This window comes from Hoplias malabaricus, unplaced genomic scaffold, assembly GCF_029633855.1.
Source record: "Hoplias malabaricus isolate fHopMal1 unplaced genomic scaffold, fHopMal1.hap1 H_5, whole genome shotgun sequence".
Taxonomy (NCBI): domain Eukaryota; kingdom Metazoa; phylum Chordata; class Actinopteri; order Characiformes; family Erythrinidae; genus Hoplias; species Hoplias malabaricus.
In genome coordinates, this window is record NW_027101328.1 from 70,588 (window position 1) to 97,243 (window position 26,656).

Consider the following 26,656-nt stretch of genomic DNA (forward strand, 5'->3'; position numbering starts at 1 on the left):
CAAATGAGTTAACACTTGCAAAGTATTGTTTTGGGGATCCAAGACAAGAAGCTACAGCTCAGTTTATGTCAGAAATGTTTGCCATTTTACGAACACGAAATATATTGTTTTCTAAGATATCTTGTATGTGTTTGTGGTTATATTTGATTATTTTAATAAAGAGATAAAATGCTCAGGTTAGAATGTATTCTTGAAGGCCACAATAAATGTTCATTTTTAGCTGTACATGTGTTTATATACTCCAACACAAGCCCTGATTGCTATAGTAACAACGTGCACGTGCGTCGCGTAAGCACACGCTCGCGCCCGGAACGCTGCCGTGGCCGCTCTCAGTTGACCCGGAGATAGGGGGCGGGGCTTATGGAGGAGGGATAGGGTAAGACAAGGCGTGGACCAATCAGAGCACCACACGAACGAACGGAAGGCGGAGCGTTTGGCGAATGAAGAGTAGGAGGCGTGCATTTCAGCGCCACTGAGAAGGAGAGAGAGAGAGAGGTAAAGGGTTATTTAGATAAAATAGAAAGAAACATGCTCATATTAAGTCCGCTGTCGCAAAAATTATTAAGTTACCTCCCTTTTCTTCTGGTCCTGCTCGACCTGCGGTATGAAGGTAAGCGCGTCCCAGTGTCTGAGCTGTGTTTACGGGGGATTTAATAGAAGTAAATTTGAGTTAGCTTAGCTTAGCTTAGACATTCATATGAATAACTGGGCTTTAGCCTAGCCTAGCTTAGCATAACTACATGAGACGTGTCTGTTCCAGACATTCAAGCTGTCAGTGAGACACAAACAGGCTCGAACTCACAGAGTGTTATATTTATAATGTTCAACGATTTATATCATGAATTGGTGTATTATCACCACTTTATTGTATTTAAAGATACATTTTACAGCAGTGTCAATTGTAGTAAACTACAACATATTAAGCACATTATCTCTGTAGTAAAAAAAAAAGACTGATACATATCAACAAATGCATTCATTTACACATCCAAGCTATTTTAAGGCCGTTATTTTAGTGGCAGTATATTTATAATACATTTAGAAGTGTTGTTTTTGGAAAATATCCCAACTAAAAATATATATTCTGAAGAGTAGCTTTTATTAGGCCATGTACCAACATTTAAAAAAGCTTATTCCAACAAGAATAACGGTCGTAAACACTGCTTATGTCCCTTTTACCTTAAAGTCTATTATTTGTGACATGACACACTTATTATCCCACATTTGTTCTCATATCACTTTCTAGGGTAGCCTTGTCTAAAACATATTTAATGACAGCAGACTCTTGCTGGAATAGCCTTTCTGAATGTTTATAAGTATATCATGTATATGTCAGTGGTCTTTTAGCATCATTAGTGCTGCCTTACAGAAACGTGTTACCGCTAATCCTTGAGACACTGAACACATCTTATTTGTAGTGTTTTTAAATGACACGACTTGGACTAGATAACCGGTGTGACCACATTCTTTGCCGAGTTGGTTTCAGTTTGAGGAGTCAGATTAGACTTGTAGGGTTGTCTTGCACAGCAGCTGATAATTATGTGGAATAAAAAATGATATTTATATTCTTAGATAATTGGTAGGAGTCTATGTATTTCTCATTTTTATTACTCTTGTTTTTACAGGGGTGGTGTGTGGGAAGGACAACAGCATTGAGCAGCATCTGGAAATGGGGAAGAAGCTGCTTGCTGCTGGACAGCTGGCTGATGCCCTCTCCCATTTCCATGCAGCTGTTGGTGAGTTGGTGAGGCTTTGCAGAAAGACAGCAAAGTCTGAGTTTTTTTGTATTTGTTACACACTTAATAAAAATATTATGGTCTAGAGATAATATGGCCTTGTGTATTTTGAGGCCTGAATGTTTTGATCAGACTAAAAGATATTCATTCATTCATTGTCTGTAAGTGCTTATCCAGTTCAGGGTTGTGGTGGGTCCAGAGCCTACCTGGAATCATTGGGCGCAAGGCATGAATACACCCTGGAGGGGGCGCCAGTCCTTCACAGGGCAAAACAGACACACACACACACACACATTCACACCTACGGACGCTTTTGAGTCGTCAATCCACCTACCAACGTGTGTTTTTGGACTGTGGGAGGAAACTGGTGCACCCAGAGGAAACCCACGCAGACACAGAGAGAACACACCAACTCCTCACAGAACAGTCACCCGGAGGAAACCCACACAGACACAGGGAGAACACACCACACTCCTCACAGACAGTCACCCGGAGGAAACCCACGCAGACACAGGGAGAACACACCACACTCCTCACAGACAGTCACCTGGAGGAAACCCACGCAGACACAGGGAGAACACACCACACTCCTCACAGACAGTCACCCGGAGGAAACCCACGCAGACACAGGGAGAACACACCACACTCCTCACAGACAGTCACCTGGAGGAAACCCACGCAGACACAGGGAGAACACACCACACTCCTCACAGACAGTCACCCGGAGGAAACCCACGCAGACACAGGGAGAACACACCACACTCCTCACAGACAGTCACCCGGAGGAAACCCACGCAGACACAGGGAGAACACACCACACTCCTCACAGACAGTCACCCGGAGGAAACCCACGCAGACACAGGGAGAACACATCACATTCCTCACAGACAGTCACCCGGAGGAAACCCACGCAGACACAGGGAGAACACATCACATTCCTCACAGACAGTCACCCGGAGGAAACCCACGCAGACACAGGGAGAACACACCAAACTCCTCACAAACAGGTCCCTGGAGCTGTGCGACACCACCGTGCCGCATTAAAAGACATTTATTTTTTATATTACACAGTGTGTTTCTTACAGCTTGGGATCAAGGACATTGCTATTTTATGGAATAGGGTGCTATTATTGATGTAGTGCTTGATATTGATCAGTGAAACCGTACAAACAAGCATTATTGCAGAACACCAGAAACAGCATAGCATTAGAGACACTGTATAACCCAACACTGTCGTTAAGCATGTATACATTATTGCCTCTTGTCTTCTGTGTCCAGACGGAGATCCCAAAAACTACTTGGCCTACTATAGAAGAGCCACTGTTTATCTGGCCATGGGAAAGTCCAAATCTGCTCTGCCGGACCTGAGCAAAGTTATTGAGCTTAAGCCTGATTTCACATCTGTAAGCTTTGCTTCACTCTGATACAAATTTGTAGAAAATATAGTGAAATGATAAATGTTCACCACGACTTGTGCTTTGTTTCGGCTCAAAGGCCAGACTTCAGAGGGGGAACCTACTCTTGAAGCAGGGGAAGCTCGATGAAGCAGAAAGTGATTTCAAGAAAGTGGTGAGTTTTAACCCTTAAACCTCCTCATTCCATTCTCTGCTTAACATTACCTGCCCATTGTACCAGGTCCAGTACCCCCAAGTAATTAAGCAAAATCTGTTTAGCGCTCTGCTGGGATAATACTATGTCTGACTATGTCTGTTAAAACCTCATGCATGTGTGATGTAGTTAAGTGTGCTGATGATCTTTTTCTAGATACTGTATACAAAGTAAAAAACACTGATAAAGAAACTCGTAATACCTGTCTAATGTTTATGTTGTTGTAGGGAATATGTGCAATGCTACAGCCTCTAGTTTTTTAGCCTTGACATTTTCCTGCGATGGAACAGACTTTTAAAGGGTTTCTGAAGAATACCCCTTTGTTTGTGTTATATTTTTTGTAATACTTGTAGCGTACTTCGTTCATATGACACTACAGTTATTCTTTGGGTCTAACCAGCGTATGTATGTATTATCTCACACTGTGTGTGGCACCATAGAAACTTATTTGGTGGGGATGTGCTTATCCCAGTCCACTTTAGTTTTGGTTAATGTACAATATCTTGTCCTGATCCAATAGATGTGTTTCCCTAGAATACCGTTGCACAGTTCAGACCACAATTATTAATATCAATCCAATTTATATGCTTCACCTCTGAATAGCTCTGCAGTGCCTTAAGGTAAACAGCTGCTGTTTAATGTTTTTATTATTATTTTATTTTTACAAAATCACAAAATGAAAGTGTCATTATAAATAGCTCATAAAATTACACTTAGTGCATACTTCAGACATTTTAGCCGCAGCCTCCCACACACTGCACTCTCTGTTTATGACCCCCATGTGAACACTGATGTAAAACTAATGATTGTTTGTGCTCAATAAAGCGAACACCAATCAGTTAAAACTACCTTGATCGGCTGTAATCTGATCAGGACAGCCCTAATATTTGGTGTTTGTTTTTCAGGATCATTTTAGGAGTAGACCTGCGTTCCTCAAAGTACAAGAATAGTTTGTAGCTGAATAGTTGTATGTCATTGAACAAAAACACACTGAGCAAAACCCATATCCTTCAAATTGCTTCACCGTTTGTTTGTTTCCTCCAAAAGTAGAAGTGATGACTGTGGGTTTTTTTTTTTAAAGAAAAATTGCATAAGATGTTTCCTGTCTCCAGAATGATTGGTCAAATTACATAAGTCTTTACTGTGTTCTCCAGCTGAAATCCAGCCCCAGCAGCCGAGAGGAGCAGGAAGCCCAGAGTCAGCTGAAGAAATCAGATGAAATCCAAAGACTTGTGACCCAGGCCCGGAGCGATTTTGAGCGCAAGGATTACAACACAGCAACAACACACCTGGACATAATAATTGATGTGAGTTACCTGCTGCACTTTCTGCTCAATTTCTGTGCTCTGCGACTTGTTGGGGCTTGACTGTCCACACCAGTTCTCTGACACCATGCGTTATCAACAAACAAAAAGTGATAAATGTCTATCCACTTCAGAGCAACTTGCTTGATTAACTTGCTAACCACGTAGAGAAGAAAGCATACAGCTCTGGATAAGATTAAATACAATGTCAAAATGTTTCTGCTTATGCCTTTGATTCTATCAGACGTGTGTGTGGGATGTAGACTCCAGGGAACTGCGAGCCGAATGCTTCATCGAAATGGGCGAGATGGGTAAAGCCATAAGTGACCTCAAAGCAGCCTCCAAACTGAGGAACGACAACACACAGGCCTTCTACAAGCTCAGCACCATCTATTATAACCTGGGAGACCATGAGATGTCCCTCAAGTAAGCATCTATAGAATTCAGACAAATCACATTGTGTGCTAAATAACCACAGCAATATTTAAATTGTACTCAGTGTGTCGAGTCCTTTTCCACAGTTTCTTTCTTCTATTAAAAACACAAACATTTGATCAGATAAGGGGCTGTGAACTGATAGAGGCTTCTCTGGTATTTCCATCTGCAGCGAGGTGCGTGAGTGTCTAAAATTAGATCCTGACCACAAGCAGTGTTTCAGCCACTACAAACAGGTGAAGAAGCTCAACAAACAGATCATGTCGGCTGAGGAGCTGATACAGCAGCAGAGGTACGTCACACGTTAGAGGAACACTATGTAATATTTTTACCTTAAAATTACAGCTTCAAAATCATTGTGATGATTCGCTGACCTGTAATAGGGAGAACAGTGCTTTTGTCACGACTACTCTACGCTCAGCACTGCAGAAACTGCATTATGTAACTTTTGGAGGAGGGTAGGAAACCACCCTTCCTTCCCTCACCCAGCCCTTTGACTTTAATACAGTGCTGTAAAAATGAGTTGCAATATAGGGAGCCCCAGAAGCACAAAACCCAAATATTGCCTAGTGTCTCTGCTGCCCTGGGCTCAGCACTACAGAGACTGCACTATGTAACTTTAGGAGGCAGGCAGGAAGCTTTGAAGTTGTTTCCATTCGTGAATAGACAACTGTAAACCCAGTCTGTAATTCACATCATTACCATTGGTCCATGGCTAGACTTGTAGAACTTGTACAGCTCTAATGACCATGCTCTCAAATAGGTACGGAGATGCAGTGAGTAAATACGAGTCTGTTATGAAGACGGAACCAAACGTGCCTCAGTATTCGCTTCATGCAAAAGAGCGCATCTGCCACTGTCTGTCGAAGGTGAGTGCAGTTCCTCTGCTGACCACCAGGAGTCTCTGTCTGCCTGAATAACAAAAGTCTCTCAGGCATAAATCCCCCAGTCAAGCGAAGTGACTAAGTCTGCAGTAAGGGAATGTTCTTCTTGTGTGTTGTGGTCGCAGGATCAGCAAGGTGCCAGAGCCATCCCAGTCTGCAGTGAGGTTCTCCAGTCAGACCCACAGAATGTAAACGCTCTGAAAGACAGGGCCGAAGCCTACCTCCAAGATGAGCAGTATGAAGAAGGTAACACTGTATTGAGAGTATAGCTCCAGGTTCTGTTTGATGGCTCTCATTTATCAGCAAAGAGCGAGAGTCACGTGACATATGAGAGAGGCTGTAGACACTGTTATGGCCTTCCTTTAGCTCTTCATGAGATAAAGTTGTTGGTATTCGCTGGTGTTACTATGCAGTGTTGAGATTGATGCACTACATATGAAATATCACGTTCATCACTGAATATAGTAATACATTGTGTTTCATGTTGTGACTGTGTTGTTTTAACTTGGAGCATTAGCTTCAGACACTATCCTATTATTATTAGTAGTATTATTATCAAACAGTAAATTGAAACAAAGAACTAATCATACAAATATACCGCAGTACTCTTTTGCAGCTTGGTCTCAAACCTCAGGAAATTGTGATGCATTATCAGGTATTGTAACATCACAAACCCTTCTTTAAATCATCTTCTCTCGCTTCAGCCATAAAGGACTTTGAGAGCGCGAAGGAGCACAGCGATAATGACCGGCAGATAAAGGAAGGGCTGGAGAGAGCCCAGCGGCTCCTCAAACAGTCACAGAAGAGAGATTACTACAAGATCCTGGGGGTAAAGAGGTGAGCTACAATGTAAGCTGAGAGTTAACACACTCCACAGCTGGATATTAAAGCCTGGCAGGAGTAACTCTTCTCTTAAATGAACTCTCTAGGACAGCCCAGAAGAAGGAGATCATCAAAGCCTACAGGAAGCTGGCACAACAGTGGCATCCAGACAACTTCCAGGACCCCGAAGATAAGAAAAAGGCTGAGAAGAAGTTTATAGACATCGCACAGGCCAAGGAAGTGCTCACTGATCCAGGTAAACACTAACACTATGGTCAGCAAACATGAGATAAGACATTAAGTTAGAATTGCACTGCCTCTTCGTCCGAGTCTTTCCAATCACAGTGCTGGACCCACGTTTATGGTTAAAACCAGAGCCTCTGCTCCTCACTGCTGTGCACTCAGGGTGAGGGTGAACAGTGAGTGGCTCATTATCATTTAAAGGTACAGGTGCTGAAACTGGCCATTCTGAGCAGAGCTGTTTAGACAGGAAGAAAGCTACTGTGGTGTTTGATCCCTGTGGTGATTTAACCAAAGCAGGTCACAGATATTTAATTAAGACTCCAGAAATATGTTCCCTTCTAAAGATAATGAAGAAGCAGTTTATACAGGGTGGGCCATTTATATGGATACTGGAAGCCTATGCTAGCATTTCTCCTGCGGTGTTGCTCTCAGTGTGTGAAGAGTGTGAGAAGAGGGTTGCATTGACAATCCAACACAATGGGCAGCACTTTGAACACATTTTATAAGTGGTCAGAAACTTGTAAATAACTCATGAAAGAATAAAGTTACGTTAAAACCAAGCACACCATTGTTTTTCTTGTGAAATTCCCATTAAGTTTGAGTTGTCACATGACCCTCTTCCCATTGAAAAAACAAAAGTTGGATCCAAAATGGCTGACTTCAAAATGGCCACCATGGTCACCACCCATCTTGAAAAGTTTCCCCCCTCCCATATACTGTGCCACAAATAGGAAGTTAATATCACCAACCATTCCCATTTTATTAAGGTGTATCCATATAAATGGCCCACCCTGTATTTTAAATATAAAAAATATTAAAACATGTCCCAATGAATTTGATTTGAACTTGGACATGAGGTAAACAATTTCTCTTTTTATTTCACATTGACTTTACCAGGCTTTATCTTTGAGAGACATATTTAAATGGCCTATGTTTTGATTGGCTGATTGAGATGGCCCCTTAAAAAAAAAAATCCATTAAAACAAATTAAAGGCCATCTTTGCCACTTTCTAACAGCCATTCAACTTCAACATTCAATTTCTTCTGCAGAAATGAGGAGCAAGTTTGACCAGGGTGAGGACCCTCTGGACCCCGAGAGTCAGCAAGGAGGAGGACATCACCATCACTTCCACAGCGGCTGGGATAGCTTCCAAGGCTTTAATCCTTTTGGCTCTGGACCCTTTAACTTCAAATTCAGCTTCAACTGAGGCGTAGCAGGAGGACAGTTATTATTGACTCTGGTCTGGACCCTGTGTGCTCAGCCGTGGGACCTGCTGACACTAATTGACCCTAACAGGCCGGAGACACGGCTGCAGACGCTCTCATGGTATTTAAGAAGTGTCCAATGCTGTTTAAACTATCCACTTTAGTGGGGGTGGACGCCCATCTAAACTACTAAAAGTGGTCCCAAACTGTATTATTTGAAGCATCTCTGCCTTATCAGGAATCGTCTGATGTGAAAGAGTGTGGTTCATTCCAAAGCAAGCACTATGCACAGTGATATTTTCATCCATTCCTACAGGACTCATGCTCAGCGGAGACGGCACTACCTATTTTTCTATAAATGAGCTGATGCTACAGTGTAAATAGAGAAATAAAAGAGATCATGGCTTATTTAATTAACAGGAAACCCAGGGATTGTTTTTTTTTTTACACTCAGAAGCTATTAATAAAAATACCATCAGCTACAACAGCCCCCAGAAGAATAGCTACGACCTCAGAAAAGTATTTAGTGGCATTTTGAGGCCATTGCTATGTGAAAGAATGAAGAGGGAAATCAGGCAGAACATGAAATAATTATCACCAGAGACGCACAGATGTGTGAATCGTGGGCTGATGTTGACATCATATTTTCCTGCACGTATCTGCGGATACAGAGCTAATTAAATGTTTAGAAAATGTTAATCCTTAAAAAGACCTCATTATTTATTCATTCATTATCTGTAACCCTTATCCAGTTCAGGGTCGCGGTGGGTCCAGAGCCTACCTGGAATCATTGGGCGCAAGGTAGGAATACACCCTGGAGGGGGCACCAGTCCTTCACAAGGCAGCGCACATACTCATGCATTCACTCACACCTACGGATACTTTTGAGTCGCCAATCCACCTACCAAGGTGTGTTTTTGGACTGTGGGAGGAAACCGGAGCACCTGGAGGAAACCCACGCCGACACTGGGAGAACACACCACACTCCTCACAGAGAGTCACCTGGAGGAAACCCATGCAAACACAGGGAGAACACACCACACTCCTCACAGACACGGAGAACACACCACACAGACAGTCACCCGGAGGAAACCCACACAGACATAGGGAGAACACACCAACCCCTCACAGACAGTCACCCGGAGGAAACCCACACAGACACAGGGAGAACACACCACACTCCTCACAGACAGTCACCCGGAGGAAACCCATGCAGACACAGGGAGAACACACCACACTCCTCACAGACAGTCACCCGGAAGAAACCCATGCAGACACAGGGAGAACACACCACGCTCCTCACAAACAGTCACCCGGAGGAAACCCACGCAGACACAGGGAGAACACACCACACTCCTCACAGTCACCTGGAGCAGGAATCGAACCCACAACCTCCAGGTCCCTGGAGCTGTGACTGCGACACACCTGCTGCCCCACTGTGCCACCCAAGACCTCATTGTTTCTTCAGTTAATGTGTAATTTGTCAGCTCCACTGATCATACCGGAGCATTTTGAAGTTCTATGATTAAAGACTGTAGTCCAGCTGTTGCTGTGCATACTTTGTTGCTCAGGAGCCCCCATAGGACCACCACAAATGCAGCAACTGCTGCATCTGAGCCACTCCTACCAGCACAACACACCACCACCACCACGACAGTATCACTGCAGTGCTGAGAATGATCCTCCTCCTGTGGGGGTCCTGATCATTGAAGAACAGGTTGAAAGGGGGCTAAAAAAGGATGCAGAACAACAGATGGACTACAGTTTGTAATTACAGGAGGGCAAAGTGCAGTTGAGCTGGCTCATTTTAATGTTTTGGCTGATAAGTGTATAAGATTGAAAACATGAATCCCACATGAGTATATATTATGATGATGGTGATGATGATATCAGAGGAATGATATTCCATTTGATTTTATTCCTGAGAAAATCCACATCCTCCCAACATCAAGGCTTCATAACAAAAATCCAAAAAGAGCGTGTACTTCTTTAACATCAAACAGAATCCCGCACTTCCATTTTCCAACAGCTTGAAAACACAGGGCAAATGGAATGGGAATGTCGTGGCGGCTTTTCATGTGAATTCCTCTTATAGAAAAAACATTTTGTTTTATTTTTTATTTAAAACTGACCCACAGCTTTCACTGAGTTCATTTTTTCCCTTCATATTAAATATATAAACTACACCAAAAGTCTTTGGACACATTTCTGTGTGGATTTGATAAAGTTTGGACACACACTTAACGTCTCTGTCCAGAATTGGTGCATATTATAGCAGCTGAATTTTGTATTGACACTGTATCAAGAGTCAATGTGTGTATTTTCCAGCAGAAACAACTTGTATTCTCATGTTTTTCTTCTCTTTCAATCAATCTCAAAGTAACAGATGTGGAGAATTAGGGCAGACACAATTTCCCTTAAAGGTCCCTTTTTTAAACATGAAAACACAAGCCGAAGAGATTATCACGTGCTTGGAATGATTTACAAAAATATGTCCAAGACCTCACCTCTTCACGTAAAACTGATCCCATCCAGAGCTTTACTGAGGAATGTGGCGGACACCAGTGCAATCCTTATCCTTTTTTACAAAAACAAATACCTGACCACAAGGAGACGACAAACACTTCTTTAACCCACTCTTTCCTTCTGCCGTTTCTAAAGACGCGAACAGTGGAGAAGACATCAAAGAAAGAGAGGGTTAAATGTACAATAACTAATAATAAGTCTGAATCATGATGCTAGGAGTTGTTCTCAATCACTGATGAAAAAACAGGCCTCCTTTTATCTGTGTGTGTGCTTTCTCTTGTCACACGTACATGTGAAATTCTACCTATTGTGCCTTTAAAGTAGGGGCTCCATCCGCCACCATCAATAAATAGAAAAACACTTTGCTTTTAGTTCTTTTTTTTTCTTTCTATATATAAAACGAGTCTTAGTGTTCCCATATATACGCAGTCTCTGTAAGGCTGAGGTCCTGGTTCGGTTTCATGGAGAATGCCCTTCTCTGCGCAGTCGCCTTGCACCAGCTGCGCAGTCGCATGAGATGCAGGCATCTCCATCTACTCCTGGGCAGCTGCTAGAGTTCATCACGCTGTGAACTTGCTGCGAGAAACAAGACAAAGAGAATGTCATATCAGTGTCTTTAATGTTCACTACAGCCGATGACCAAAAGTATGTGGACGCAGCCAACGTATAGGTATATACACTTAATGCTTGAACATTTCTGTGAGAATCTGGCTGCAGGATCACAGTGTTAGTCAAACAGTTCTGGATCACAAATGCCACTCCAACTTATCCCAACGGTATTAAATTTAACTCTTATCTGCTCTACAGACGAAAATGCTGTGATACTGTACTCATGTGCAGCAGCTCCTGGGCGTCCCAGTTTCAAGGCAATGCTTTGCAACAGATATTATACACATTATGTGAGAGCAACAGAACATTTGGAGCCCTTAAGAGCATATGGTGACGTGTCACAAACCCTTTACAAGGTTTGGAAAGTTCCCTACGCAGCTTTATCCTTCACTTTAAAGTGACAATGACTGAACATCCATTTATAGAAGGAGGTGTTTGATGAGGACACAGAGACCATAGAAACGGGATGCCCTGGAGCACACGAGTATCACAGTGCCCAATGCCAAGCACTAGCTGGAGTGATATAAGACCCCCAGCATTCGTCTGTAGAGCAGATGGAGTTAGATTTTTGCTTCTAAAAAGTGCGTTCCACCTTTTTTTGTCTCTTGTTTACATTTCATTAATTGAAATTGATTTTATAGTGAACTGAGTCTGGGCTCTTATGGGTTAAAATAGCTGCGTATTGGTCAGTACACACACTGACCTGTGCTGTGCGTTGGTGTGCGTCCTGTGTCCTCACTCCGGTCAGGAAGTTGTTCCAGAAACTTCTTGATCTCGTTGTCGTAGCTCGACCACTCGGACACGATGCGCACGGCGGCGCTCAGCTTGGGTTCTTTAGTCTTGGGGTTGTTGCACTGCAGAGGATCAGCACACACACAGTTGTAGACACCTCATACAACATTAATCAGAAGTTTGCTGCACTGACATCTTCTTGTTTTCTGGTAAGGGCTTCACCTAGATAATAGAACATTGCTGTGGAGCCACAAGTGCATTACAGAGGTCAGGTCCTGATGTTAGATAATAAGTTCTGGCACACCAGCTCATCCAAGAGCTATTGGATGGAGCTCCATTATAGCGCCACTGCTCTGTAGCCTGATGCTGGGAGGCTTTATACCCTTCTAATCCACAATTAGCCTTGAGTATGTTGACATTATGCTCATGTGCAGCTGCTCCAATATCCCATTTGCTGTACTGCTTCTATGTGGATTATGCTGTCTCACTAAAATCCCTATAGATTCTAGTGAGTGTGGGCTTTCTGTTCCTCCCGCCGGACCCATCGCTGGAGAAAGATGTTTAATGTCTGGATTATGCTCATCTCTCATGTAGTGTGTGTATCACCTTCCACCAACTGACCTACAAGCCTGGGCTTTTACTTAAAGACTAGGTAAGACTAGGTAAGAATGTTGGAGGGAGAAGGAAGGGGTGGTTAGCTGCCCTCCTCCAAAAGTTACATAGTGCAGTTTCTGCAGTGCTGAGCCCAGAACAGCAAAGACAGAGGCTCCTTTCTGCCCATCAGAGGTCAGCGAAGCATCACAATTTTTTTGAAGATGTGATTTCAAGTAACAAATACAGGAGGTCCTCGGGTTACGACAGTCCTAAGTTACGATGTTTCGTGGTTACGACACATCTCCCATTTACTGTATAAAGCCTTGTTTCGACTTAAGTGTTTTGCGTTGTAAACGTCGTAATGCGAACTTCGTGTTTGGTGTGCACTGCGGAAGAATACACGGTTACGCGGCTCGGGACCGAGGAGGATAGGTGTTAGGATAGGATAAGTGCTTACAGTATGTTATTTACGTACAGTATGTACGTATGTTCCGACTGAAAAACGGTTTACGACGTGACGTAGGAACGGATCAACGTCATAAGTCGAGGACCCCCTGTATTACACAGTGTTCCTTTAAAGCAGCACCAAGCAGTATTTGTAAAATTACAGCAAAAATCATTGTGATGTTCCACTGAGCTGTAATAGAATAGCCTCTGCTACTCTGGATTCAGCACTTCAGAAACTGCACTACGTAAATTTTGGAGGTGGGTAGGCGAACACCTCCCACACAGATCCCCTTTGCTCCCCCTGAATTTACAGATTTTCCGGCTATGCACCAGACCCACCAGGACCCTCACCTGGAGTAAGTGGTTACTGAATATTAATGAATTAATGCGTAAATTAATGAATTAATGCGTAAATGTATTTACTAGTTTAGGAACTAGGGCTGAAACACAATAACAGAACGGTTAGAGTACTAGCTCTGTGCAAAGTAGGCTGATTTTTGTATTCACTCCTGTAGGAACAGTAAATTAAACAATATGAAAAATTGGGCACTGAAAAGAGAGTAAACATAGAAATAAAAAATGAACAGCTCCGTGTGGTGAAAATGAAGAGAAGGTAAAGTAAGTCTAGCCCATTTATCTGACGCTAATCATCAGAGTGTGGCATTGTCTAATGAGACATTTCCCCCACAGCCTCTGAGCGGGAGTGTAAATGAGAGAGCTATTCTGGTCTCGTAAGAAACCACTGATTTCAAGTCATTGCTGTGAAATGAAATCACACTATGCAACAGTAGGAGAGTCCAGGGGTAAAAATACCCAATCTTACCTAGTGTTTCTTTAAAGCTTCATAACCCCTAAGGGTCATTCATAGAATAGTAAGATAAGGTTTTTAGAACATGGCACTGCTGCCAACTTATCAAACCTTAGAGAAACTAAATGCTAAGGATCTAGAAAAGACCTTATAATTTTGGAATTATACATTTTTGCCACATATCTGAGATTTAAGGAAACAAAAGGTGTTTCTTTAGTTGCTTAGCTCCAAATAACTTGATGAGCCACTCCAATGATCATCAGCTGCTTCACAAGTTTAACCTGAATCCCTTCCATAATTTATTTGTAATTCCACTCTTGTAGAAGAGCTAACTGTAGAATAAACTCGTAAATCCCTGTGGTTTCTAAAAAAATCTCAGCGTAACTGGGGCCAGCAGCTCATTATTGATGCCTAGAAGCATCCTCCAGTCCATAGCGACCTTCCTAAAGGCCATAGTGGTGGACGTGTGTGTGAAATATGCACGCCAGTGCAGAAATGTAGAGAACGGTCCTTTGTTCTGCATTCTCTGCTGCAGAAATGACCACAGCCAATATCCTCACTGTTATCAGGAACTGCTTTGACATGGGCTGCTTCCACTGTATTTCTATGAAACGTAATCACTTCCACTTTCTCCACTGTCTTTCTGGTTTGTGATGCGTCAATCCAACTTTCTCTCCCAATATATCAGTGTTGATATGGGATAGGTTTCAGAATGGAGATGGTTATACACTGTGCATACTTTGTGGGAGGAGAGGAGGATCTTTAGCAGAAGGACACATACCAGGTCGATGGTCTTGGCCGTAGCTTTGGATGCATCATCACACCAGGTCTCGCACCACATCCACTCCTGAGGAAGAGACTTGATGGCCACCTGATGGATCATGTTATTGGGGAGGTCCTGTCAAACACAAAGGAGGAGTCCTCAGTAACCGAGTTCAGACAAAGAGCACATATTTGGCATTCAGCCTGCGAGCCCAAATAAGAGTGCTGACCTGGTCCAGATTGGAAAGACTGTTAGGATCCTGGCTCAAGGCTTGGTACTGTCCTCGTAAACGGTCGCCTGCTGCAATCTTCCGGAACTTCTTCAGATCCACCACATACAGAGCACTGAGAAGGAGGGGAGAGATTTATAACAATATGAAAGGGTACAGCACAATTCTTTGGATAGACGTAGTCTGAGACCAACACAATGAGCTTCTCGTTCATCAGTAGAAGGAAAAATATCTAGGCAGCAAATCACAGGCACCTCCTACTTTAGCCGATGCTTGCTCTGCCTCCAGTGGCTTAAAATCAGTGGCTCTCATTGAAAATTAATGAGTATTGTCCTCTTTGTCACATGTCGCTCAGGTGTGAACGCAGTGTTCCTGAGACTGTATCCCTACCCAAGCTGGTTATGGAACACCCATCTGTGCGGTAGGTAGTGGAGTTGTGAATTACTCGCCAAACGTTTAGCTCATGCACGTATCCACAGCTTATCCTAACTGTCACTGAGGGTAAAGTTAAGTAGTTTTAAGTCATGCTTCTTAGACTAACCTTATGTGATATTTCCTGTGACCTAGATGCGAGGCCCAGTAACCGGTTTTCCAGAAGCGGTATCCTTCCATCTCTTTGCGGCTGTCGCAGAATGGAGTGTATCCATAAGGGGCACCTTCCAGGTCCAGATCCCTCAGCTCCTTCAAATCCGCTCGGACAATCTGAGAGAAAAAAAAGGAGGGATTCTGTAAACAAAGTGTGTGTGTGTGCGCAAAAGCTCTTTCTGAAGAGCCAGTCAAGGGAGCTACAGCCTGTACATGCACAATCAGAACTATTTGAGTGTACAAAGTGTTCCTTGCCCAGGCAAAGCCTCCTTCACCCAAGTAAAACTACCCTCACAGGTGAGGAGCACTACTCTTGTGCACAAGGCAAATTGCACCAACACTGGACTGCCTACGTCTGGTCAGTATGAAACTTCTGCCAATGCTACTGACACATTTATATCTGATAGTTGTGGGTGGATTCCAGCTGTAACCTGAGGTATGAGAGTTTTCGCTCACTCACAAATTAAGATTAAATCGATGCCATAGATTTAGTTATTCACCCCATCACTGCATAGAGTAGCCCAGCATTTAAATGAAAAGTGGAATATAAGGAAAGATCTCTATTCATCTGTCATTACTAGTAAACACAGCCTTAAATACAGTTCAGGTTAGGCCAAGGATATTCAGTCCCAGCCCTGGAGGGATGAGCTCCTACAGAACTGGCTGATCTTCTAAAACACAAAGTACCTTTCACTTTAATGAGTGAATTCAGCTCCTTTAAAAGAACCTTTTGGTATTTTTGCCTTTTGGTATTTTTGGTATCTCCTGGGCTCCCCCTACTGAATGCCATCAAACCTTCACAGAAATGTTTACCTGGTCAGCGTCCACAAAGATGATCTTGTCCACAGCCAGAGGGAAAAGGACATCCAGGAAGAGGATCTTGTAGCCCCAGATAATGCGCTGCTTCTCCGTCTGCTGATGGAGCCAGCGGGGCCATTTATACTGAACCAATTCATACTGGAAACCATACGCCTTGGCCATGTGTGGAATCGACTCCTATACATGGGTAAAACACACACACACACACACAAACAAATCAGATGAGCCCATGTATCATATAGAAAACTTTTTTTTTATTATTATTATTTTGTACATGGAAATTCACACAGTGGTTTCACCTTAAAGGAGGGGGAGAGGTAGTTCTTCAGGAACCAGAACTTGATGGGGGTTTTGGTGTGTTGCAGGACGGACAGCATCATTATCCTGAAAAGAAAATAAAGTGAGGGATAACGGAAGGTGTGGAGAGGAGGGGGAGTTTGTGTGTGTACAGTGTGTGGGCATCTGACCTGAGGAAGCGTTCGTACAGGTGACCAGACGCCACTGAGAAGATGTTGAGAACGTTTTCCTTCTTTTTCTCTCCTTCTTCTGCGCTGGAGCCGCCTGTGAAACTGACACATGCACATGTACACACACACACACACACACACACACACACACACACACAAAGAGTAAGCATCGTTCATCTGCAGCAAGAGTATACCAGTGTTTATAGCTACAATCACATTACAGGGTTAAATGTAATATTACAATCTTCCTCTGAGATTTGTGAAAGCACAACATCTCAACACACTTGGAGGACAACACTAACCGGCCAGATCCACATTCCGCTTGTGATCAGGCTCAATCCACACATGACAGCTCCAAGATACATATCCAATAAATGGCCTCAAGAACAGGCAAAAGCCTGAAACAAAATGGGATGCTCTGGAGCAGCTGCACATGAGCCTCAACCGTCAGCTAGCAGGGTTTAAAGCCCCCAGTGATAGGATGTGGAACAGTGTAATATATCATTTAAAGAGAGAAAATAGATGGGATGTAATGTGAACATAGCCTAAATATTTGGACAGAATACAACACTGACACCCGCAAGCAAGCACAAACAGACACACACACACAAACACAATTTTAATAATGCTCTCTATTTTCCGCAACAGATCCCATCCTCTTGTTAAATGTCTGAAATGACCCGACTCAGAGAGCCAAATACCTGCTCAGGAGCTTTCAGCTCATAAACTGAAAAATGAAAAAATACAGGCAGCATAGGCCACAGGGCGGCTGGGGGGCAGCAGTACACCGCTTCAGGCCATTTCAAGACACTGCGCTTTGGAGCTTTAAATGATAGAAAACATGTACTGAACTCTTATTAGGATATAAACTGCGCTGAGCGTAATTTATGACTGAGGTTATATATAGTCATGTCTGACTCATAAACAAAGTGAGACCTCACAGGCTACAGAAAAGCTTAAACTGTAACCTTCCAGCAGGGGGCGGCGATGGGAAATGCCTGTACCAGTAGCATTATTACAGATTCTGTTTAACTATTTAATATCTACTATGTGCTTATGGTGAGAATCCCTGAATGGTGCATCCTTACTGTGTAGCTCTTAAGTGCATATGAGTGAGTGAGTTATAAGGGAGTTAAGGCAAAAATCTGAGATAACCGATGTGAAGGAGCAACGATGTAAAAAACAGAACGCTCCTATTATAATCAATACAGCTGGCTGCTAGTGTCAGTGCCAGGTTTGACCGACCTGTTTTTATCTCTGATGCATCACGCCACAAGGACTTTAGGCAAAGCTTCAAGCTGTTTTCTGATTGGTCAATAGTTGTTTAAAGTCTAACTTGATGCTAGTGGCGTAAACATACTGAAGGCTTTGTGATGCAACGTGATACACTAAAAACGCTCGCTGGCAGTGAGAACCCTGTTTCAGTGTTGCCTCAAGTGGATCCCAATTTGAGAAATCAAATGTGCACAAGTTTTTCCTCAAGTGTATCTGATTAGCCACAATACACATTAATATTTAATGAGATCAATACAAACAGATAAAGCCATACGCAATTTGAATGTTTCAGATGGCTATGTTTCTGTTGGATGGCTTTATGGTTATAGACAATATATTTAGGTCCATTTTTATAGAAAACAGTGCTATATTCAGAGCTGGAAAGTGAGTTTCCCTAAATGTACCAAACGAATTCTACATAATAATTCAGCAGTTGAGATGTAAACAAAGTCAGAGTGGGTTGTTATGAAATGGTTCACTGTGGACAGTGACGTAGCTTACAGTGGTGGTGATAGGAGTCAGGGCTCGTAAGGTGTAGAGCTGAACAGAGATGAGCTATTTTAGCAGCAAATTTAAAAAAAGCAAATCTCATTTCTTTAATCTGTATTGTTCAATTCTGATTGGTTCAGAAACTGCAGGGGTACCACTATTCGTGCTCCCGACAGGGGATACACAACAACACAAGGGAAAGTACACTCTGTACCCAAGAGTGCTTTCCATATTTATTGGGTTGTTTAAGGGTGGTATGTGATAGAGTTAAAGTTTTAGCTCCCTACCTTTTCTCCAAAGAACTCCACATACTTCACAAAGACAGCGGTGAGCGAGGAGACAGATCACAAAGTTAACACAGTTGTTCATTAAACCAAACACACAGACACAGACACACACAACTTGTGATCACACAGTCAGAGTGTTTGTGTGCTAAAAGACTTCAGCAGGATACAAACACCCCAAACACACACACAAGCAGCTTAAAAGAGCATGCACAGATCTCTGTGTTAATTAAAAGGACAATTAGTCATTTTCTTCAATGGCTCCTATTCATATTATGAAACAGCCACTGTACTAACAAGTAGTGGCTGAATATGGCCGCCATCCACGTGGGGCCCCACTCTAACGATCATTCAGGAGCTACCAAGTGGTTTTCTTTTTTATTATTATTTTTCCCCCCTCTGGTTGGAAACAACATGTCCCCAAGTCCAAGAATCCAGCACAAATCTGATTTCTCTCTCACCCTCTCTCTCTCACACACACACACACACACACACACAAAAGCTGTCTCTGTTGGACTCACCTTGTAATGGAATCCCACAAGCCTTTGCTCTCAGCAGCCTCGCTCAGAAGGTCTTCGTTAAGTTTGTCTGGCTTTTTCTGAACCTGAAAATCAGAGAAGTCTGAGATTCTGCTTCTTATGAAATTCCGAACTACAGACATGAGCTAGAAAATATCGCAAGACTGTGACTGATTATTTTAAAGTTCTAACGTATAAAACATTATATTGAATATCCATTTATTCTATGAGATACAAAAAGCCCAACGAATGCTTCTCCTTCATAATCACATAAAAAAGACCCTTTTTTGCTTTTTTGTCGTCACAAAAATGTTTTACCAATTTTATTACTATTTTTATTACTATATTGCATAAAAGCTATTTATTTAATAAAGTTAATAGCTTGATATTACTATATAACTAAAATATAACGTACTACATTTAGGGAAAGCTACAACAGTATGGAACACAATACAGGGGGTCCTCGACTTACGACGTTGATACGTTCCTACGTTGCGTCGTAAACCGATTTTCGGTGTAAGTCGGAACATACGTACATACTGTATGTAAATAACATACCGTAAGCACTTATCCTATCCTAACACCTATCCTCCTCTGTCCCAAGCCGCGTAACTGTGTATTCTTCCGCCGCGCACACCACACACGAAGTTCGCATTACGACGCAAAACCACTTAAGTCGAAACAAGGCTTTATACAGTAAATGTGAGATGTGTCGTAACCACTAAACATCGTAACTCGGGACTGAAGTAACCCGAGGACCTCCTGTATTACAAAAGAGATACACAAAAATACTTGGACACTAGTTCTGTCAGTAATATTGCTGCATTGTAATCACTGGCCGTGTATACACACAAATACAACAGGCACATTTCATTAATTCATTCATCAATGGGTAAATACTCACTCGAACTTTGATGATCTTGCTGTGGAAGCTGTTGAGCACCACTATCACATCTCCAGCATCTGTAGGTGAGTCCGTTCCATCATGTCTGGAGCATAAAAACAGCCGCTTTAACAAACACATACTGCATTACCATCTATAAAACTAAGCTTGCAGTCCAGAAACTCTATGATAATTACAATGATGTTACAGTGTTCTCTCTCTCTCTCTCTCTCTTTCCCTCTCTCCCTCCCAGGCGGGACATATATTAAACAGATGAACAATGGCACTGCCTGGGTGAAAAACGATATCACTTTCAGCTTTACCCAGAGAAGTTGGGGAATAAATCTTAGTATCTGGGATCATTTTAAAGCATTTTAGTTCCAAACACCTGAAGAAACCTGGAGCAGTGTACCTTGTAACTTTTAATGTGCTTTAAACACTCCGCATTTTTCACACTGTATTTATTACCAGGTTTCACCTACCCGTGATGTGCTTAAAGTGGATATCCATCATATTTAGAGTCTTATGTGGGTGGCTGTAAAATGTAACAGGAGGAAATAAACTTCTATTTGAATCAGCTGCTCTTTTAATCTGTTCATATTTTTCTTTTATTACATGTGTGGGTTTATTTATTTATTTATTATTTGAAGCAAAAAGCAAGAATCTTTCTTTTTTACGAGACCATTTTCTAACTGTTTTGATCTGGTAGGATATAGTAGTTTTGGTGATACAAAATTGATTATGACATATGTAAATGAGCTTGATTCCGATTGGACATGTGAAAATTGTGCACACGCCATGTTTGAAACTATCATAATATATATATATATATAATCAATACCAAATACTTACGCTTGTATCTGATAGATGTCCTCAGAGCGACCCTTACGCAGTCTCAGGATCCAGGCCCCAGGGTTGGCCTTTAGCTGGAAGTAACCCTTCAGAACACAAAAGGAACAAACCACAAACGTCAGAACTTTGAATGTGCACACATACAGTTACTTTACAGCACGATTGGGGCTCACCAGGTTGGCCATGACGATAGTGTCCTGCATGAGAGGGTCCTGCTTCATGCCCAGAGTGAACTGCAGTCCCCTGGGAGGCTGACCATTCGACAGGTCAAAGCAGTGCCCCTCCAGCAACAGATACTCCAGCTCATATTCCGCATTCACCACTCCACTGACCTGAGATCAGACGACAAATCATATGTCAGACTGGTATTTATTCTTCTAGAGTGAAGCAGCTGATCTGGGGTAAGCTTTTTGTCTTTACTATCCAACAGAACCTAACGATATGGACTGTGAGAGCTCCTTCCCTCCTCTAAAAGTTACACAGTGCGGTTTCTGCAGTGCTGAGCCCTGAGTGGCAATGAAAGAGGCTCTATTCTCCCTTAAACAGGTCAGGGGAATATCACAATGATTTTGATTCTGTAATTTTAAGGTAAAAATATTATGTAGTGTTCCTTTAAATAGGAAGAGAATAGTAATGGACAGGTTTCTTAGAATGTGTCTTTTTATTTCTATAGATTTGACGAATGCCTCTTTCAAACTGAGATGTAATTATTGGTCAAAAAAAAGTAGAAACACACATTTTGCTGAATGTATAGGTACCTCTTGTAGATGAATGTTGTCCAGGTCGTACGAACTCCGAACTGCTTGCACCATCCAGCTCTCCGGAGTGATCATGTTCAGAGTGAGCAGAGGGGATTCTGGGATTTCTGTGAAGCGGGCCACAGGACCTGGTGACATGGTATCATTCCCCAGGAAAGACACCTCCGCCTCCAGCACAAAACGATAGAAACTGAAGAAAACACAGCAGAATATATCACCTCCACCTGTCATGTCTTTATATTTATTTTAGTAGTTCAAATATAAAATTCCTGGTCAAATGACATGCTTTAATGACCTTCTAAATGAAAAGAAATGGAAGAAGCAGTCTGCAGAGAACATACCTTCACACATTTTAATGCACAATTTAACAAACTGGGAAAACAAAGCATGAAAATTAAGCAAAATTTTGGGTACATCTTAATATTTTATGTTTGATATTTCCAGTGTGTTAAACCAAGTGAGTAATAAGATACTGTGCACTGAAAGTTTCCCTAATTCATTATTTAAAGGGGATGGTTGAGTGAGGGTTAAGATAAATTTCTGGCAACATTAAATGTCCTCAAAAACTCATTTTATTTCAGTAAAATTCATCAAAATGGAGCCAATGTGGTCAGTAAATGCACACAGTATAAAAATACAATCAACTGTTTTCTTTGTGATGTTTCATCTGAAAAATCAACAGCAAAGTAAGTGTAAACCGTGTGTTTTTAACGTCTCATTAATTATAAGACTTGATATCAAAAATGTAACATTTTATTGAACTCCAGTCGCTGTGTAGAGTTCCAGAATCACTTATGGAGAAAACCAAGTGGCCTCTGGTGATAAGGCCTGCATCTGAGCAGGTGGTATGCTGCTGTGTGGGCTTTGTGAATGTGTTTGTGTAATGTAATGTAATTAGCCGCCGTGTCTCACCTCTTCAGGGGCATCTCGGAGAGCTTGGCTCGGCAGTTCATAAACACCTGCACTCTCATATTGACCACTTGACCAAGCACCTGTGGGAAATCAAGGAGAGCGCTGCCATGTATTAAAAAAAAATTATATATATATATATACACACACGTGACTCATTTTAGTACAGTGAGCTCATGTACGTGTTTGTTTTTCTTGGCTTTTAACACAGTTAGGACTTTTAAAGTCCCAAAATTGAACTGAAACTACAAGGTATAAGTAGATTCACAAAGAGATCTCAACCCAAATCTTCAAAATGTCACTAAGTAGCTCTCTCCACTCCCTTATTTCCAATTCTTTCTGAATCTGGAGAACAAATGCCCCACAGAACATGGAGTGGGCAGAAACTAAACCACCATCAGCAGCTCATCACGATTAGAGCACACTGTAAACTTACTTTTGTGAGTTGCTCTGGATATTTGTAAATGTTGTAAATGTACATGGAGCAGAATAAACTACACACTACACACACACACACACACCATGTTTCATATGATATCAGAATGTGGAATCATACCGACGTCACATATCTGTAACTCATTTCTTTCAGGGAACTTTAAGTGTTATTATATATCGCAGCTGTTCAATGAAAAATGTGTCTCCATTTTTGTGGATTTTCAATTTATTACATCATTTGAACAGAGCGGCCGTCGTGTGAAAAACACTGTGTGAAAATTTAATGATTAACGGACCAATAGAAGTGCTCCAAAATTACCTGGAATAAAACAGTTCACATTAACTTCCATTGACAGTTAAGGTTTTTTCTTTCTCCTATAAAGTTACTATTATTCGTTCATTCATTCATTATCTGTAACCGCTTATCCAGTTCAGGGTCGCGGTGGATCCAGAGCCTACCTGGAATCATTGGGCACAAGGCGGGAATACACCCTGGAGGGGGCGCCAGCCCTTCACAGGGCAACACACACACACAATCTGCAATATCTCACTCTCTCTCACTTACACACACACACACACACACACACACACACACACACACACACACACACACACACCCACCCTACGGACACTTGAGTCATCAATCCACCTCCCAACGTGTGTTTTTTGACTGTGGGAGGAAACCAGAGCACCCGGAGGAAACCCACGCGGACACAGGGAGAACACACCAACTCCTCACAGACAGTCACCCGGAGCGGGAATAAAACCCACAACCTCCAGGCCCCTGGAGCTGTGTGACTGCGACACTACCTGCTGCACCACCGTGCCGCCCAGTTACTATTATGTAGATAAATAATTTGCAATAACACTAAACGTTTCCTAAAAGAAACAAAGGGAAACATCCAGCCAATGGTGTCTTGTGTCTACTGATGAAGGACTGGAGGACGATCAACACAAACTGGGAAAACCGATGAGCTACTGTCTCTGACTTTACATCTGCAAGGTGGACCAACTAGATCAATGTGTCTGATACAGTGGCCAATGAGTGGGACAGTGGCTCATCTGAAACAAGGTCATTTTAATGTTTTGGCTGATTGATGTGTGCAAGTGTATGTATGTATTGACATTCCATCATTCCATATGTATTATATAAATCAATACCTGAATATAATACCTTGTTTATAAGATTAAGCTTAGTCCTACAGTGAATAAATAAACACTTTTTGTTCTTCTGGTCATTTTTTTCTTTGTGCTGGTCATGGACATATGAAAATGCCTGTAAACACACACAGACACACACACACACACACACACACAAGCTTACGATCAATATTGGAGCCAGCTTCTGAGCATCTCTTGTGAGCGGGTCTACGATTGCAACCACATCATAGAACACCTCATCTTCCCTCGGAGCAAGGTGCAAAACACTGCGGACGCAGGAATAAAACAGACACAAAAAAATCAACCACAGTAAGGAAACTGAAGAAGCGTATAAAGAGCACTTCAGTTAATTCCGTTAGCTGCAACACTCTGTTTACTAAAGACACAGTTTAAAGTTACCTTCAGATGTAAGACAGTGTTCTAAACTAGAACGTCATTAGAAAAAGCCTAGTGTTAAAACCAAAGTGTATGAAAACAATGCAACTGGAAAATATACAATTGCAACAGAATATGGTACACTTCCTTTCTATAAAAATAAAAGCAGAAAGACGGATCCTTCGGGGGACCATCACAGTGACGGGGAAGGCACTCAGTCTTTCTGAGAGTGTAGTACGAATATAACTGGAACGATGTGGGTAATGATGTGCAAATGCTATCGGATGGGAATTCACCTGTGTTTGTCTTTTGCAAATTTGACATCCTTCCGAGCCTCTGCTTTGGGAGCAGCTGAGAGAAGAGCATCCACTTTCATAATGAGATCAGAGGCTCTAGAAAGGAAGCACACACTTGATTCATCACTGAGATTCCCCACACGCTCTGTTCATATTTGTTTGATTGGATAAAAATATGCCAGACAAATCCTGAACAGACTACATTACACTGAGGATGGTAATGAGGGCTGTTAATGAATGTTTACTTTCCCAGTTATTGGTCAATAATACATTGGTCACCAGTAGAGAGTGCTTTTAATTAACCCCAGCTTCATGTTTGATGAATATCAACAGAATGGAAATTATTTGAAAGACTGCATACTTTTTAGGAGTCAGGCTCATTTGCTTGACTTTAGCTTTGATCTTCTCGGCCGAGGTGCTCACTGTGATCTTCTCCAGGAGGTGGAAATCATCTGCACTGAAGTCCTCCTCTTCTTCAAATGGACCCAGGATCTAGTTGAGGATGGGAAGTGGGGAGAATCAAATATAAAAGCTCACATAACATCATTCAGAGAAACTTTCTATTAAAGTGATTTTAGAAATGCAGGATTTTAAGAAAACTAGACTTCAGCTTTGTTTGTGTCACGTGGGGTTTGAAGGAAGAAGGAAGTATGGACAGAGACCAACACCATCTAGAAACAAGTAATCACTATAACAGTAATACTGAGTAATACTGAGTCACAGATATGAGAAGGTTACAGGTCTAAAGACCTAAGACCTAACTTCACAGGACTACAGTATGGTGATAAATGATCAGTAAATAGAGGAAACACATGAGAACTAATATAACATACATATGCACAAGATACTAGAAAACACTTAAGGAGAAGCACAACAGAATATAAACTTACATCTACACAAGATACATGAAAATGTCTACAAGAGAGGGATACTTCTGAATAACTACAAAAGAGATTAACATCAAAGGGTAATAGAGAAGGAGACACACAAACACCAGAAACACCTGTGATAGTCATGAGACTCAAGGAAGGGGGTGTGGCTACAAGATTTCTAAGACGTTGAAACCTTACAGTTTAAGACAACTGAGTTACATCAATCACAGACTAGGAACTGCCTGCTTTGATAAAACCCACCTCTAGAATCTGCCTAACTGTAGATGAGTAACAGAGCTAACTGGAACAACACTGCAGGGGTATCAGTGGCGCTGCTAAGACTGAAGAACACCCAATCATTGTGTATTGGCCCCTGTGGCAATTTTAGCCATTAAAGTGTCTATGTAGCTGTGGTGGTGAATCTGGGCCTAGGCTAGGAATAGTCCAGTCTGCTTATAGTGTGAGCTCCACATAGTGCTTCTCAAGGACTTTTGTTCCTCTGCTAACAGAAGCTTCCCACCACAAATGACACCATGAAAAGCCAGTTGCCAGTCCCTCTCCAGAACACAGAGATGGTCATCTGTATGCAGGGCTGTTGTAGATGGTTTATAATGCTAATCAGGAGGAGGGAGACTCTCTCTCTGCCTCTCCCAGATGGCTGTTCTGCATAGCTATATATCCACTGTATCAAGAGATGTTTGAGGCCACTCCAAGAGTATTACCAGCAATGTG

General features: G+C 42.1%; 2 protein-coding genes across 4 annotated transcripts in view; one reads left to right on the plus strand and one right to left on the minus strand.

Annotated features, from left to right (window-relative positions):
• The first annotated feature begins 486 nt into the window (after nucleotides 1–486).
• On the plus strand, nucleotides 487–8,926 carry LOC136686073 (dnaJ homolog subfamily C member 3-like). Its single transcript, XM_066659566.1, has 12 exons — nucleotides 487–610; nucleotides 1,626–1,736; nucleotides 3,015–3,139; nucleotides 3,231–3,305; nucleotides 4,499–4,651; nucleotides 4,893–5,074; nucleotides 5,256–5,375; nucleotides 5,847–5,952; nucleotides 6,093–6,213; nucleotides 6,672–6,804; nucleotides 6,897–7,045; nucleotides 8,083–8,926. Exons 1-12 carry the CDS (start codon nucleotides 529–531, stop codon nucleotides 8,238–8,240), a joined length of 1,515 nt encoding a protein of 504 aa, XP_066515663.1. The 5' UTR covers nucleotides 487–528; the 3' UTR covers nucleotides 8,241–8,926.
• Nucleotides 8,927–9,951: 1,025 nt separating this feature from the next.
• The window catches only part of LOC136686074 (UDP-glucose:glycoprotein glucosyltransferase 2-like), a 37,593-nt gene continuing 20,888 nt past the window's right edge, over nucleotides 9,952–26,656 (minus strand). For 2 of the 3 annotated variants that reach the window (XM_066659567.1, XM_066659569.1), the window contains exons 24-41: nucleotides 25,414–25,544; nucleotides 25,053–25,148; nucleotides 24,545–24,647; nucleotides 22,789–22,868; nucleotides 21,877–22,066; nucleotides 21,292–21,450; nucleotides 21,119–21,204; nucleotides 20,288–20,372; nucleotides 19,387–19,469; nucleotides 18,869–18,892; nucleotides 16,818–16,919; nucleotides 16,650–16,734; nucleotides 16,345–16,527; nucleotides 15,488–15,648; nucleotides 14,947–15,061; nucleotides 14,736–14,852; nucleotides 12,077–12,227; nucleotides 9,952–11,340 (exon numbers count right to left, since the gene is read on the minus strand). In XM_066659567.1, the coding sequence (XP_066515664.1) occupies nucleotides 11,315–11,340; nucleotides 12,077–12,227; nucleotides 14,736–14,852; nucleotides 14,947–15,061; nucleotides 15,488–15,648; nucleotides 16,345–16,527; nucleotides 16,650–16,734; nucleotides 16,818–16,919; nucleotides 18,869–18,892; nucleotides 19,387–19,469; nucleotides 20,288–20,372; nucleotides 21,119–21,204; nucleotides 21,292–21,450; nucleotides 21,877–22,066; nucleotides 22,789–22,868; nucleotides 24,545–24,647; nucleotides 25,053–25,148; nucleotides 25,414–25,544 (1,977 nt within the window). In that variant the 3' untranslated portion in view covers nucleotides 9,952–11,314. The remainder of the gene's footprint in view (nucleotides 11,341–12,076; nucleotides 12,228–14,735; nucleotides 14,853–14,946; nucleotides 15,062–15,487; nucleotides 15,649–16,344; nucleotides 16,528–16,649; nucleotides 16,735–16,817; nucleotides 16,920–18,868; nucleotides 18,893–19,386; nucleotides 19,470–20,287; nucleotides 20,373–21,118; nucleotides 21,205–21,291; nucleotides 21,451–21,876; nucleotides 22,067–22,788; nucleotides 22,869–24,544; nucleotides 24,648–25,052; nucleotides 25,149–25,413; nucleotides 25,545–26,656) is intronic. The other variant, XM_066659568.1, reaches the window with a different exon arrangement.